The sequence below is a fragment of the Condylostylus longicornis genome, unplaced genomic scaffold (genome assembly GCF_029603195.1).
Source record: "Condylostylus longicornis isolate FDR11 unplaced genomic scaffold, ASM2960319v2 ptg000013l, whole genome shotgun sequence".
Taxonomy (NCBI): Eukaryota; Metazoa; Arthropoda; class Insecta; order Diptera; family Dolichopodidae; genus Condylostylus; species Condylostylus longicornis.
The window spans coordinates 13,022,467-13,040,327 of NW_026577982.1; the positions used below are offsets into that span (position 1 = coordinate 13,022,467).

General features: G+C 25.5%; 2 protein-coding genes across 2 annotated transcripts; one reads left to right on the forward strand and one right to left on the reverse strand.

The window, feature by feature from the left end:
* The first annotated feature begins 4,085 nt into the window (after positions 1–4,085).
* On the forward strand, positions 4,086–8,919 carry LOC129605434 (dual specificity protein kinase splA). Its single transcript, XM_055515207.1, has 4 exons — positions 4,086–5,218; positions 5,301–7,583; positions 8,496–8,647; positions 8,746–8,919. The coding sequence occupies exons 1-4, from the start codon at positions 4,246–4,248 to the stop codon at positions 8,857–8,859; spliced, it is 3,522 nt and encodes a 1,173-aa protein (XP_055371182.1). The 5' UTR covers positions 4,086–4,245; the 3' UTR covers positions 8,860–8,919.
* A 1,767-nt stretch (positions 8,920–10,686) lies between these two features.
* Positions 10,687–17,305, reverse strand: LOC129605221 (monocarboxylate transporter 5-like). The gene is made up of 6 exons (XM_055514839.1): positions 17,271–17,305; positions 16,119–16,349; positions 15,880–16,006; positions 12,591–12,734; positions 11,334–12,527; positions 10,687–11,227 (listed from the first exon to the last, which is right to left on the reverse strand). Exons 2-6 carry the CDS (start codon positions 16,239–16,241, stop codon positions 11,082–11,084), a joined length of 1,734 nt encoding a protein of 577 aa, XP_055370814.1. The 5' UTR covers positions 16,242–16,349; positions 17,271–17,305; the 3' UTR covers positions 10,687–11,081.
* Positions 17,306–17,861: the final 556 nt, after the last annotated feature.

Below are 17,861 nucleotides of genomic sequence, written 5' to 3' on the forward strand. Positions count from 1 at the left end.
TGGAAAATAGTTAAAACTTTATTAAACAAATAAAAATGTCTGCAATTGTGACAATTTTAGCAGAATGAAATCAATTACATATTAAGCACTTATTATGTACATGAACTCATTTTCAGCATTCTCTACTATGGTAGGGGATTGCTTCAAGAAACTTAACGAATTACTTTTGTACAACCGTGTAACATAACATTTTGTTGGACAAAATGAAATCGGATCATATATTAGTTTATGATTCGATCTGTTTATGATGAATAAATTTGGTTAAACTCATATGATGCTAATGCATTCATATAGGTATAACCAGTATTATTTCGAAAATTTTGAATTTTAAATTTCAAACTTTTTAAAAGGATAAAATAGCTGCTTTGTTCTTGTACATACTTTCATCTCTACATTCTTTTTATTGTTATTATAAGTTGCCCGAACATTATCACATGTAAAGTATACGCATAATAATAATTTTTATTTCAAAAATTCTCATATAAATCTCTAGGTTTTTATACACTTTTCTCTTTCTTTTTCCTCAATGTAGGTATTATGCTATTAATCTTAAATTACAAAATAACAAACACACAAAAATCTTAATAAAAAACAAAACAAAAAATTATAGCAATTCCATTATTTATATGTGATACTATTCGTTCATTCATTCATTTATTCAAAGTGAAGCCCTCAATGAAAGATCTTAAATACCCGTAAAAATACCGGAAATTATACTTGAGTATAAAGGCACACGTTTTTATTATTACATATAGCATCATCATTAAATCTTTTTTTTATCATTTTCATCTTATGAATATCATATGAAGCAAGTATGAATTAAAATACCTGTATAGTATAAAATAATTATAATTTTCACATTGATGATAAATGAATGATGAAGAAACAACTAAAAAATGGTATAAAAGTCGAAAATTCTATAACTTATTGTTGTAATTCAGCAAATTTTCATTAAAATGTAAACAAGTCAACGCATATTAAACATAGAGTTGAATTTTTAATTAAAATATTAAATAACAAGAAGTGCTTGCCATAATTCTATTATAATTAATGTTTTTTATGTGCACTGAATAATAACCAAAATATGAAAATAAGTAAGTATAATATGCAACTAAATACTTGAATATTCTCTTAATCATATTGATTTTGCGCTTTTTATTTTTTAGGAAATTTTAACTTTCTATGTTTAAATCTGAAATATGTTTTCTTGTCTTAAAATAGTCAAAATTTACTCTGAAATTTTAAAATTGGATTGTAACTTAAGTTACAAAAATACAAAATTTAGTTTACTTACAACTTGCTGAAATTACAATATATTTTAATTTATGTCAGAGAACAACTCAATACTTATGTTTACACGACGCATACTCTTGCATCAATGGTTGGCATACATACGTTTCATTCATCTTGATTAAAAACTTTACTGGCAAGTGAAATGTATGTTATCTCATTCATGCAAAAGTCACCGTGAGTTTTTATTTACCCATCAATAGTGTTATTATGCATATTTCACTAATCTGACTGCATAATCTGACTATTATCGTTAAATCTAAATTATCTTTTGGAGCTCATCCAATATATTTAGTTGTAACAAAATATTTTTTCTCAACACTTTAACAAAAATCAATCATAACATCAAATTAGGTAATATTGGAAAAAAATTTTTTGAACTTGACCTATACACTTTATTTTATTTAACGTTTAACCACAATTTTTACCTATTAATGGCATAGTAAAGTACAATTTTACCTCAAATTTTTACAAGAATAATTTACATACTTTCACTTTTAACTTACAAAACTGGATCACGAATTTCAACGAAGTTTTAATATACAGTCTGCATTTACAACTACATTTTAATATAAACATAACTTTACTTTGGCGCATCTTCAATACTATTTTAACCACATAATGATAATGTACAATTTAAAATATATTTTTATTCACAGCATTCATTCAAATACTGGAAGCCTCGTACAAGATTCAGAGAAAAATTTAAAATTGCAATTGCAACAAAATTACTGTATGAACTTCCCATGATTTCCTTTTAAACTTTAAAGTAATTTTCCTATTTTGTACCGTTCTTGTTGTTTTTTTTTTTAGCTACTAAAAACTTGAATACTTCTTTATTTTGTATTATCATGAAATTTAAATTTCACATAATATAAAAAAAAACAAATTGCATTCAAAAGCGACCCAGTCGCCTACATTTTAAGCGAAAAGGTAAAAGGAATAAAAACAAAATTCGATAAATAAAACGGAAAAACAAAATTTCAATAACGTGTTTTGAGAAGATGAAGATGTAGTTGTTGTTTTTTCATTAAATTATATTACTATACTCAAATTAATAACAAATAAGTAGGTAGGTAGGTACCTAACTGCATTCAACATGAATTATCAGAAACTACTCTATAATATTCGGAATAAACAGGAAGAACGCAAAAAATGAAAGACAAAATGGAAGTATAATAAAATTTGTAGTTTTCATAGTATTGTTTTTACAATAATATATAAGTATACATACTTATATACTAGAGAACTCCAAGCCAATATATAACTAGAGATCAATTAAGATCAAAATGTGCTTTTTTTAACTTTCTGTGTATATTTTTACCTTCGTTATTTCCTTAAGAATATGGGCTTTCACATTGCCCCTTCATCGAACTCAATCTTGTGGAGTTCTTTCGATTTCGGTATATTTTGCTCCGATTTACTTTAATTTTTTTAGCAATTGTTTTCTTCCAACTTTACAGTCGAATCTTCCAGTCTGCGTTTTAAAATAACTGCTCTAATTTTATCTTTAAATAGGTGTTCCTCATTTGAATGTTTGAAACTTCAGCATGTGTGTATACATAACCTAATACTAGAGTGAACTTCTAATATCCAATAGATATTTAATTTGTAGCGGTTTTTTTTTTAAATGCGTGCTTCGGTTTCCAGTATTCTCTTTTTTTTTATATAATTTGATTACGTCTCAACTCTTAAATAAATTTTCTCAAACGATTGCTTTCTTTAAATTCATTTCAGGGCCACAATATAATTATAACGATTTTTTTTTTCTTTGCGCAATAAATTACACTAAACTTGAAAAAATTAAATTTTCCTTTCGTTTATGAAAGTAGAGAACAAACGTCATTTGATGAAATTTTGATTGCAAGACCAGTGTTGGGATATTTTGCATTTTTTGTGCCAAATTTGACTTAGTGGATCTTAGTTTTGCATTGAGTTTTTTAAATATTATGCCAAGAGCTTTTTTGGCATAGTGGCATTTTTAAAGAACATTGCAAAATCTTTGAAAAAAGTGTTCTAAATTTTCCTTCAAGTTGGGAAACAAAATAATTTTGTTGTTTTTAACAACAAGGTTTTTATTGTGCGGTTTTGATTGCTACATACGTTTAATTCAACAATTGACACTGATTTGAACTTTGTCAGCTTATTATTTCTTAATTTAAATATTGAAACTCAAATAGTTTTGAGAATTGCTTTAATTTTTTCAAGATGGTTTATTTTTGCACAACTATATTTTATACATTAAATTAAATAAAAATTAGTCTTTTTATTTCAACTAGCGTTGATACGAGACCGACTAGCAAGGTATTAAAATTTGACATAAAATGGCATTGCATTTTATCTAATCTAGCACAGTTTACTCGACCAAATATCTGATAATAGCATAAAAAATCTAGTACAAAAATGAAAAGCAGTTAACAAGCTCTGTCTGTATTATTATTGAAAGAGTTGCTAGAGAGAATAAAATTAAGAAAAAAACTGATTTATTCCGTTCGTAAAATCACAAATCATAATATTGCGATTTACACATTTGACAATCGATATGTAATATCTCTTCCCCATATTCGATATAATATGTATGTATGCATAGGTATCAAAATTAATAAGTAAATTTATTTTATGTTTTAGTTCATTTTAAAAATTAAATATAATTTTTGCTATTAAAATTTATATTATGTACATATGTATGTGCGTATGTATGTATATAAAAAAAACTAATATTTATCTTTTTTACAGATGTTTAACAAATTTTTAATTCTTTCATTGGTTCTATTGCCATCTTCAACAAATTCATGTTTGGGAGATCATGAGCCAGTTGATTTTTTAGTACCTCCGCCAGCTCCACCTGGTCAACAAAACAAAAAAATTCACAGATCTGTAACACCATATCAATTTCCGCCTCCTCCAACAATTACTCCCGAAATTTATAATAGTCAAACGGACCCTCCAGGTTTAATGCAAAGGGTAGCCAGATGGTTTGGTTTTGGGGGTGGTGGCTATGTTAATACGTTAAACAATATTTCACCAGAAAGAGCGAAAGATTCTGTTATTCAACAAACTTCTATTCAGCCGCAAGTTACGCAACAGCAGCAAATACAAAATTTACAAACGGCTGAAATATCTACTATATCTCAACAAGTTCAACAACATCATCAACAACAACAACAAAAGTTGCAACACCAGGTTCAATTAAACCAAAAACAGCAAATAACACAAAACCAAAATGAACAGCAGCAGCAGGTTCCACAAGCAAGTTATTATCAACCTCAGTATAAAGAAAATCCTTTGAATTCAGCATCAGGGCCGTATCATTATAATCGACCTAAAGCAAATTGTAATCCGTGCAACAAAATTCCATGGATTCCAATGTGGCCCGGAAATATTCCTATTTTACCAGGTCATATCCATAACCGGCCTCAACTACCATCAGCTTTTCCCTCTGGAACTGTAAATCAATTTGTCACAACACCAAACCCACATACTCAAAATATACCACATTCCCTCGGCGAACCATCAAGTCCAATACCATCTAATCAAGGTCAATTATATTCACAACACTTCCAAAGAAACCCACAGCATCCATTTTCATCACAATTTGATAATCGACCTGAAAATCAATTAAGAGCTGTTAGATTTAATAATGCAATTTCGAATCTGCAATTAATACCTCCCCCACATTTGTCTATTCCCCCTATACCAGTGCCTAATTTAAGTGCTGTTCCTTTACCACCATTATATAACGCACAAAATTTTAAAGATTCTGGAATCTCTTCTCAAGAATCTAATAACGTTCCATATATTGATCATGTTGAAGAACCTTCAGAATTGCAACCTGTTACGCCAACTCAAGTCTCACCGAATAACTTCAATGGGCAGCGACAACTCAGTTCACAAATATATCAGCAGCAGCCAATAAATTTTAATAATGGTAAGTCAATTACACTTTAATTTGCAAGTCTTTTTATTTCTATTTTTTTTTTGTTTAAACTGTATTGTTAAACATATTTAAGGCCAATTTGAAATTATAAAAAGTGTTCCGGTAGCTGATTTTATTTCATCTATTGAATATCCCGTCAAGCTAACTGAGTCCAAAATTATAGATTTGTCGAAAGATAATAGACACTCACAAAGTTCTGATGGTTTCAATAAGATTAATTACAATAAAGAAAACGAAACTCCAAAATTAATAGAATTAGGAAGTATTGATAACACAAACACATATGCAACTGAAGCTACAACTAACATTCAGCATGTTTCGCAGCCATCAAATAATTTGGTTTCACAGTCACTATTACAGTCAAATAAAATTCAAAACACTGAATTTGAAAAGAACGACTCAACTAAACAATATTTCCACGAACAAAGTTTGAGAAATCAAGAAAGCCATAAAACAGGCAATCGACAGCAAAGCTCGCATCCTGAAATTTTGTCTAATTTTATTCAACCACCGGAACAATTTGATTTTGTCGGTCCAAGTACTTCTTTACTGCCACCAATAAGAACAGATCCACCGGATTTTCTGTCATCGCCGATTATTGTACATAATACACATGAACCAAACGATAATTATCCCGAAGCATCTTCTCATAATTTAACAGTAAAAAATGAGAATTTTTTGGAAAATAATTATATTCAAGGACCAACCCTATTACCGGAACTGGAATCAATATTTACAACCACGTCATCTATTCCAGTTCATTTATTTCAAGATAATCTTAGTGTTAGACCAACGGAACCTGCACCATCATTTGATATTATACCCTCTCTAGAAACAGCTTCTGAATATCCTGACTTATTCAAGGATTACATACAAAAAACTAAACAAACCACAACTCAAGCACCAGTTTTGTATAATCATAATGATGATATTTTCCCAGGAAAACCCTTTACTAAGGATAACGATGATACAAGAAATAATAATAATATAACACCTTGGTTTCTTCAACCAACCCCAACCTCAACTTATAGTTCACTAGATGCTAGTGGAAAATATGCTGGGATGTCACCTCCTTCAGAGTTTCAACCACCCTTAATAAAATTTAATGAATACACAATAGACAAACGACCTAAACAAATTCAACAGTTAATAATACCATATACTACAAAAATTAAACCAAGACCTTTCAAGTTAAGAGAACAACAAATCCAACAACAACGAATTCAACAACAACAACTTCAAGAGCAACAACAAATTCAGCAACAACAAATTCAGCAACAACAAATTCAACAACACCAAATTCACCCATTACAAGGAAATAAAAAACAAGAAGATCAGCAGTTTCCATTACAATATGAAAATTTAGATAATCGTTATTCAAATTGGTCAAGTTCCCATGAACATCAAGAAATTCATGATCAACAGGAATCAAAACTTGTTCCGGCCACTCAAACAACAGAAGAACCAACACGAAAAACTACAAAGTACTTAACTAAAATTTTGGCCTCAAATATCCGAGAGTTATTACGCAGAGAACAAGCAAAACGAAATAAAACTACTATTGATAACAACATATCGGATTCAAGCGAGGCAAACAACTTAAAACATCTTCAAAAGAATATTGATGATTGGACTGAACAAGAATACACATCTTTAAAACATAAAGCTAGTACCGTATCTATACAGAAACCTTCTAAAAATATTCCAAATGAATATCTTACAACAACTCAGTCATACAATGATATCGAAAACAAAGAAAAAATTGGTGCTACAATTCAAACACCATCAACATCCACCATGTCAATTATGAAGCCAATGAGGACATCATTGATGATGAATCCGAAAGATGATTTTATGGCACACCTAGAAGATAATAGTGTTTTTAATGTTGTTACAAATAATAAAAATCGATTAGAAGTTTATACCAAAAGTTATATGAAAAATAGAATTTCAACATCAACTATACCACCAATATCGGATAATCGCACACCATTTATATCTTCATCAACAATATCACCAACTTCAACATCAACTATGTCACCAGTAGTTACCACCAGTACAACAACATTTAGAACATCAACATCAGCAACACCATTTTATTATAGAAATGCCATGCATCCGACAAAACCTTCAAGTGAAAAGGAGCCTTGGCAAAAACTAAAAGTTTCTATATCACCACTAACAAATGAAAAAGTATATGTTGTGACACCAGTTCCAAAATTTCAAACAAAATCAACAACCCCAATTGATGGTATTGGCACATTTAAATCACCAAGATTTATTGTAAGGCCAGCACCAGTTTCAAATAATAACAGTAATAATACTAACAGCAGTATTGCCAATAATTTAGAAAGTGGTAAGAGATTACGTTTATGTAAAGACAAATGTATAATTGTACAAAGTCAAAGTGCTGGTGGTGATGGTAATAATATTTTACAAAAGAATTCTGGAGGCATAGCAAGAAGAGTCATTGATATGCTTTAAAAAATTTTATTAAACTTTTTTTTTCTGTATTGCCATATAGTGTAATGTAATACTATATTTTAATTTTAAATTCATCAAAATCATTTGTAAATTGATGCATTTTTTCATTTAAGTTAAGTCTTTAATCGATAAGTGCGTTTTTATCAGTAAATACATAGTTTTTGTAAATAATATGCTATTTTTCTTCAGCTATTTTGTAACAGGGAATCACGAAAATAAATGTTGGCATTATATAAATTGGAATGATATATTAACATAAATATCATTACACATTTATTTGCACAATAATGGAATAAAATTTTAGATTAAATAAATGGGGCACATATGTAGTTCATTTCGACCCTTTATATTCATACTAATAATAATTGAATCAAAGCATTTCACAAATTATCCTAATTTAACCTAGTCAAAAATTGTATGCTTCACAAAAGGTCATCTAGGAAATGGAAAAAATTCAGGTTGGAAAGTTGCTTTGGTTTTTTATAGCTCTAAAATTAACATATTAATAAAAATTATTCACATACACATGCTTGAAATTAATTCAAATTTTGCGAAATATTACAGAAAATTACATATTTTCGAAATAATCAAAATACATTAACATATTTAACCAAAAACAAAAAAATTATGAATTGCAATTAAGAGGAGATTGAAAATTTTATTAATTTTAAAGGCTAAAAGTAATGCAATGGGAAAATCGCTTTTCTTTTCATTTTTATTTATTTTTTCTTTTATATTTTCATTTTTTTTTTTTCCCATAAATTTAAAAATTTTTATACAAAAGCCACAGAAACCAGCAATAGCATAGATCAAATTGAACATATGAATACAGAAAAAACATTTCATAAGCCATACACACCGGAACTATTTGGTTTGATGGGAATTTCAGCATTTGTTCCCGATGAGCCAGCTGATATTCTGGATGGACATTCTAGAGTAAGCTAGAATTAAGTTATTAAAAATTTTCTCAATTTTTGGTATTTTGTTATTAACATTTTAATCTCAATATTTTTTTTTATTTGGAATGATTTAAGGTAATAACAGTAGTAACGCCAACACCTCACAATAAAAAAAGGTCAATTAAATATTTGGAATTGAAAAGAACAACAGCGGCAAGAGTTTTACCATTGTTAACAGGAAATAGTTAGGATTTTTAAAATATAGTTAATTAAATTTTTTTTTATTTTAAATATTAATTTAAATTATAAAAAGAAAAAAAAGAAGCATTTATGATTATTATTTAAAATTGTAAAAAAGGTTAACAGAAAAATATTTTTATATAATTTTGTATATAAAAGAATGAATGGGTCTTATATGATTTTTTTAATTTAAAAATTTCACATAAATTTAGGAGAATCGTAAATTTATTACTTTGGAAACTTTAGAAATTATTCTGATTTTTTTTCATGTTAAATTTTATAAGAATATATAACGCCGAAACATATGCAATTTAATTCAGAGTAAAGGTACATAATTATGTTGTATCTCACTATTGCTCTTAAGCAAAGACTTTAAAAATACAATTAATTAAATACAATTGGTAACTACAATGTCCTTGGCTTAAATTATTCAAGACGTTCAATTGTTTTAATTTAATCAAACTTTATACATAAATTGTTTTATATTTAAGCCTTTCATATACAAGACACCTAAACGAACGGACAATAAAATCATTTAAAGTGCAATTTTAGAATAACTTATATATTAAATTGTGAAAAAAAATTATAAAAGTTAACCTTATAGTAAAAAAATATATAATTATGTTATTTATACTATATTATTTAGTTAGTAAAATAAATTATATTAAATGTAAATTATTATATTTACACTTATAATTTTTTTCACCTGAATGTTGTATTCTAAAAGATATTATCAATTAACATAGATAGAAATTAACATAGAAAACTCATTCATATAAGAATTTTTCAAGTTTAATATGATTTTGGCCCTATTAAACTGGCCACTTTTACTATTTCCTTTGATTTTATTTTTTAACTTTTTTGTTACTATAACTTATTAATGTTCTTGATTCTTGGTGCAACAGGAAATTTACAAATTTTTTGATTTCAAAACAATTGATTAATGAAAATGGCAAAAAATTGTTGGTGCAATAGGGTTTTGTTCATGAATTTTATTCTTATATATGTACAACTTTATTGTCATTAAATTTTAAATTCAAATGAAAACTTAAATACATACTTTTTTATACACTTTCTAAAAATTTGTAATTGATATAACCTATATACATAAATTCAGAAAATTCCAACATTTCCCAGTATTTTTCTCTTATGTAAAAGTCAGAAGGAAATTATTATTTTAAAATCAATATTCAGGTTGGAAAAATTGTTTATTAAAAAATTTTATATGCTTAAGAAATTAGAAATTTAAGCAATGTAAATGAATGAGAGAATATTTTATATATAGTTTGTGTGTCTGTGTATAATATACAATTATAAAATTTTATTTTGATTTAAAATGCTCTAGTTATTTGTGATTTGCTATTCAAATACATAAAATCAAATTTTTTAGCTATTATTTATAATTATATTTTATATTTAAATTTGGATTTCCTTTTCTTAGACAAGTTAGAGCAAAATAATATTGCATTTTAAAAATACATTCGTATATAATATTATATTTTTAGTTTAAAATATGTTTACATAATTTAAAATTATAAAAAAAAATTTTATTGTAAATTATCAATTAAAAAGAAATAATGTAAAAAATTTTAAATAAATTAAAACTTTTGTAAATATTAAAAATTTAAATTAAATTGAATATCGTTCGTCTTTTTCTTTATTATAACAATATTAATTTAAATGACAACGGCAACACTTTTAAAAATTTTGAAATTTTTAAAACTTTAATATAGGTTAACATAGAGTAATCGTTTCTACTCATTATATTGAAGAGTAATTAACGTAAATTATAATAAACGCTACTTAAAAATTTAACTAATTTAGAAACATCGTTTTGAAAACTACATATGTATATAATTAGAAATGAATATCGTTAAATGTAAATTTGCATGTAATTAAACTATAAAATCTTAGTAGGCAATAATTATAAAAGTGCATGGCGTAATAGTATACAAGCATGCAAGCCCAATAAATATACAAGTGATAGCACTGCCTTTATTTTACATTTATTATGTATAAGCATTATAACAATAAATTTTTGGGATAATCAATAAAACTAAATCTCATATTTTTGGTAACCTATTATGTATTGTTAATTTTATTAATTAAATTCTATTTATCATAAATTTATTTTCATCTACACAATTGGAATATTATTTATAAATTTTCTAATTAAATTTATATCTAACAAAATACTATTTGTAATTTTTCTAAAATGCAATATAAAATTTCTAAACCTTATTCTCTATTGATGAATGTGCTTTGGTTCGATATTTTCTGTATAACATTTCTAAAATCCATGACATCATTGGTACTATTGAAATTATATTCAAAATATATATTGTTACTGTATAGTTAGTTGCATCTCTTACTAAACCTAAAATTAAAAAAAAAAATTTGTACCAAAAATTCATACATAACATAATAAAAATTCATTTACATATTAAAATATTATAAAAAAATTAATATTATTTTACACATACCTACAATTGGACCGCATGCAAGTGCAAAAATACCTTGTGTCATTAATTGTAAACCTTGTGCAGCTGGTAATCTATTCAATTCAATATGGCTTGCAATTACTAAATTTAAAAATATTGTTCTCCATGATTTACCAGCTCCCATTATTATAAACATTAATAATACAATATTAAAACTTGGTGCTAAAGCTATTATAGAACGAGCAAATACCATTGTTAAAACACCACATATATAAAACATTGGACCGGACCATGTTAATTTACTTGAAATATATGATGTTGATAAACGTACAATTAAATCAGTTACACCTAAACTTGACATAATTATTGTTATTTCTTTTAATGTAAAACCAAAATCTGATAAAAAGAATGGTGTAAGTAAAGCTATATTAACTTCAGAGAAAGCAGTTAATGTTAAACCAATCATAAAATTAATATATGTGAAATCTTTAAATAAATCTAAATCAAAATATTTAATTAATTTCTTAGTCCATGGAATTTTCGGTGAAAATTTTTTTTCATTGAATTTTTCTACATCTAATACAGGATCCCGTGATTTACGAAAATTTAATTGTACTATATTTTCAGTTGAAACGAAAAAACTTTTAACTGATTGATTATCGTCCTTAATAGTTGATCCATTCGTTATATTTGCCAACTTATTATCCTTATATTGTGTTGTTACAATATCATCATTTAATAAAGGTGTTATATTGTCAGTTTTTTCATTTTCATTATCACTATTATCATCAATATTTTTATTTTCATTTGTATTATCAATATTATTGTTATTATTATTATTATTATTATTATTATCATTGTTACTACTATTATTATTATTATTATTAATATTCTTAATATCACAGTCATTTTTATTATTATTGAGTGGTATTTTTAATTTGATTTCATCTTCTTCCTTATTTAAAATAAATTGTTGTGATGGAATTTTTTTTACATGCCATAATACTGGTTGATATACTAAAGCGCTTGGTAAATTATGTAATGTAAATAATGTAAATAATAACATTGTTCCAGTATAACCATATAATGGTAGTATTACAGCAATAACCATTGGTAAACATACTGGACCTAAACCAGCAATTGCCCATGCTATACTAGAAGCAACAGGTCTTTTTATTTTAAAATATGTATTTAATGCTATTGTTGCAGCTGATATGACAAATCCCATACCAAATCCTACGAAAATTTTAATTAATTAATTTATATTTATAGTATTTATTTTAGTTTTGCATTACGTACCAAATAATATAGAATAAGGAACAAAAAATGAAATGAATGATGATGCAAATGATGTTAAAAAAATTCCAGTTGTTGACAGAACAGATCCCATTATTCCGATTTGTCGATATGTGAATCTTCTAAAAAGCGGTCCATTAAACAATCCTAAAATTAGAATTCAATTTTGAAATTCAATGTATTATATTGGAAATATATTATGAATTTAGTTAAGAAATTCGAAATTCTGCTAAAAATTCATCATTTTTTAAAGAAAATTCATAAATTTTCCCGCAATTCTATAATAAATTCTTAAATTTTCTAAAAATAAATACAAGCAAATAATGTGCATGTGTAAGAAGTGTACAATTTTAAAAAAAAGCAGAATCAAAGAAAAACGTGACTCTTAACGTCATTCTTATTATAATTATGATAAGTATTTAAACAACTATGTAGTTACATATTATAAGTAGCTGCATAATAATTAAAAATTTAATTGTATTACATTATTTTATCAAGGTTTTTAAATTTTCAGATCAATCTATAATAATAATAATAATAATAGAATTATGATTTCGCATATAGAATATTTACACAAAAGATAATTAAGAATTAAGATCCAAGATAATAATGACCTCAATAAAAACAAAACAAATCCAATTTTATTCTAATTGATTACAAAAGGAAAGTAATTCAATTTATCATACATTTGCTAGGTGACCATTTGTTTTTAGTGTTTTAAAAGTACAAATAAACTAATCACAATTAAATTAAATTTTAGGAATATGGAGGGTCAATTTCTTAAAACAACTGTAGAAGAGATAAATTCTTTGAACACGAAAACGAGTGCAATAACAAATCGAGAAAAAAAAACAAAATATGTATATGTATGTATAGAACGTATGTATTTACATAAAAATTACAAATTCTGTTTATTCCACTCAGATTTGTTATCTATATATTGAAGAAATTGAAGCATTATTTTATTGATAAGGAAAATTTTATTTGTATTTAAATTAAAAAATTTTTAAGTGGACCACTTGAATAAGTAGCACTTGAAAAAAAACATATTTGTGTACATACATACATCTAATTATCCCCTAAATTCTAAGAGAATTTTCATAAACAACTATTTTAATTAAGCACATTAGGAACTGCTTAATATTTTTTCATTTAATTCAAAAATGATCTTTGAATATTCCATATAATACTTTGAATATGGTGTATGTTCCCTGGTATGAGCGAAATAGTGACATGGGCATTTAAGTGTCTCCGAAGTAAGTGATAAAATTAGGAACTGTGAACATTGGTCGCATTTGGAGCAGAATATAAAATTCCTTTACGGAATATAGACACTAAAACAGGATGTTGGGTTAAATTCTCTTACTATTGATCGATCTCACGACAATATGAGTATGCCTGTATTTAGTATGTATTTAACCACCTGTATAAAGCAAAATGGCCTGTCACACAAATTTGCATGGTGCCTACATATGTCTTCGGTAAAATTCATCAAACAGAGCTCATTTAGTAAAATAAAAGTGATCTACCTTATCGACAATTAGAATGATTGCCTTATCTACACAGTTTATTTTTAATTAAAACCCGGTAATTTAATTTGAAAATTTTAATATCTTATCAAATTTATATTCATTCAGATCAAACATATCTTTCTATCACACATTTAAGATTTATCATTTGATGTGAGTTTACAATATGTCTGTTCAATTGAGCATTTATGATGAATTCGTTATCATTTTAATATTATAAAGATCTAAAAAGTTGTCGACATAATCATGACTATTCGAAATCAGTTATGACATTATACAAAATACACATACCTACATACATATGTGTATGAAATGAATCAAAGTATTTATTACACACTGAGCTACATTTTTAATCTTTAAGTTAATATTGTGTCGTAAACATTGTAAAGTTCGTCGAATTTTTTGTTATTGTATATATTATATAGCACCATATGTACATATTTTGTTGTTGTCTTTAATTTTAATTATTATCATTAAAGTATGAAATAAAAATGTACTTTTTTTGTTTGGTTTCATACAAACTAAAAGCCATTTAAGCATTCATTGAAGCTTTTGTATTATTTTTTTTTCAGTTCGTTTAACCTTTGCAAGGTTTGATTAAATTTAATCAAATCAAATAAAATAAGGTAGAAAAAATTCTATTAAAAAATTAATGTTAATATTGACTGCATTTTTTTTTTTTGAAAATATGGAATTCAAATATTGAGCAAGGTCGCCTTCATTATACGAACTTCTTCTTTGCTATGGTGAAAAAAGTAGACTATTATAATAGTGTTCTCTTAACACTTTAGTTCTCTTATAGAAAACTGTCATGTTAAATGTTATACGGAATGCACGTAACAGAATTAATCCAGTTATTATAGATATTAGAAAATTAAGAAATTTTAATTGCAACTTAACATTTTTCAAACCCTAGTTATGAAAGTCCTAATTTCTAAAATATTTTAATAATCCAAAAAAATTTTTAATATTTTTTGCGAATTATTAATTTTAATTGACCTTCAATTAATTATTATCAATTCATATCGAATATTTCTTATCAAATTCAAATTAATATTTTCAAATCTATTATATAATTTGAAGATAATTACTTAATATTTCGAGCTTTAAAATGACAATGAAAAAAATCGCTCTTTTTGATTTTAATTTTTCAATAAATTTTTGTATGGTTTAATTCAGGAAATATAAACATAATCTGAAATATTTCTGACGTAAATTTATTATTGTTATAAATATTTTTAATGTAATTTATTCATTAAATTCAAGTTAAAATTATAAATTTATGGTAAAAATAAAATTATATTCAATATTACATAATTTACATAGTAGATTAATAATAATATGCGGTTCGAGAACGGAAAGCACTCCTTTCAAATTCTTTTTATCGCTACTAAAAAATTCTGATAGCCGCGAACTGAAAATTTTATGAATAAATGATTTCTACCATCCTTTCTTCCATTTCTTAGTTATTTAACATGTAAAGTTAAACCATTTCCTCCAAAGCAATTAAGAGATTATTGAGACTCAAAATTTTAGAAATTTTTTATTAAAAATAAATAAACCTAATCTAATTTTGGTGTTTAAGCATATACAAGTAGAAAGAATTTACAATTTAACACAATTTATTTCAAAATTTATCAAATATTTCTATATTAAAACTTGTAAACCAATAATAATATTCCTAATTTTAACTGCTTACTCGCATACAATTCAAATAATTTTCTTTATCTATAATACATACAATTTATTAATTAAATATTTACCTATACAAGATGATAATGCAACTTGTGTATTTCCAATTGCTGTAATTTGTGAATTTTCTAAACCAATTTCTTGCATACGATCACGAAATAATAAACCAAAAATTTGTACAAATCCAATAACGGTAACCTTTAAAACAAATATTTAAAATTTAAATTTCGTTATACAAGCACTTTTTATAACTGCACATGCTTATAAATTCAAATAAGTATGTATGTATAGGTATTAAAAAAAAATTTACATATGCAATTCCAGCTGCAATCGAAACTAACCAACCCCAACCACCATCTGGTGCTATAAAATCATCACCATAATCACTTTTATTACGACGTTTTTTCTTTTCCATATTTTTTGATTTTAACATTAATTTCAATGAATTTGAATTTTTTAATTATTTTTTTTTAAAACTTATTTCTATTCTTTTTCGAAATTACACTTAATTTCTTGTTAAAAATAAATGTAAAAAATGCACCTAATTTTTGTATTTCATTAAAATTTGCTATGACACTAACATAATTTCATATTTATTTAAAATCACAGCAATATTTTCCGATAGCGATAACATTAAAAATAAATCGGCTACAATTTATGATATTGTAGATGATAGGACAAAAGTTTCGTTATTACTAAATTCTTATTCCATTCCAGTAGACAACGACGACGACAACAAATTTGAAGCTTACGATTAAAGCTATCAAAAAAAAAAAACAAAAAGAAATAGCACACAAAAACCTAAAAAAACAAAAACAAAGTGTGTGTATTATCACCGAGTTATTAAAGAAATGGTTAGAGGTCACTTTCTCGAATGACTTATAATAGAAACTCAACATTTAGAAAAAATATTTTGACTACTTGAATGAAATTAGAAGAAATTATTTATTTAATGTTATTTTAAGGAATTACAGAAAAACATCTAAAAACTTTTATTGCATTTAAAATAAAGATTTTGAAATTGAAATACTTTGGAACCCAATTTTGTTCCATGCTGAAAAATTTTAATACAAGTCAAATAGCTACTATTCAAAATTAAATTGTTCATGTGGCAAGATCTGAATTTTTTAAAATTTATACAAGTTTGTTGAATTTATTTTTTTCAAAAAATTGTTTACGATTTTTAAATTGCTTTCTATATTGAAATTGTGCCAAATTGTGATATGATTTTCTAACATAATTTTACTGGAACTTTACCTCAATATAATATCAACATAAACAACAAAATGCAATACAATATATTATGTATAATGTGCCAAATAAACACGAGACAAATCACAGTTTCCTAAAAATATTTATTTTTAAAATTAATAATGCTTTAGTTACTGCTCGCGTATACAGAAATATAACAATATCATTTAATAAAAAAAAATTTTGTTATGTTTACTTAAATATTTATTACCGTGCAGACAGATTATCAAAATTTTATTTAAAAAATTAATTATTTTAAAATTATGAACGCATACGCTAACATTGAAGTAAAACTCGAATAGTGAACTAAATATTTCGAATCAATCTTAATGTCGCTTAATAGTTAAATACTAATAAAATTATTTAATATATACAAAGTCATTTTTTATAGGTGCAAAAATGAAATTTCTAATGAGCGTTATGAAACAATTAAGTTTTAGAAAAAAGCTTTATGCTTAAGAAAAAATTAAGAAAATTTACAATTTTTATAGCATTTAAAATAGCAATTATAACAAAATTATCGCATAAATTTCAATTATGCGATATTAGGTTTTAAACAAGTCTTACGTACCTACAATCTATATAAGTAAATATACTTAATTAGTAAAATAAAATTTTATTATCAACTTATGCTTATGCTCATATACGTGTTCAAAATAACAGGCGAGGCGCAATTGTCGGTAACCAATAAAGCCAATATAACATATACATTCAATTTTAATTCAATAATTAAGTAATTAAGCCTGACAATTATTTTTTATTTAACACTTTTGCCTAATTGCATAAAATGCATATTGCATGC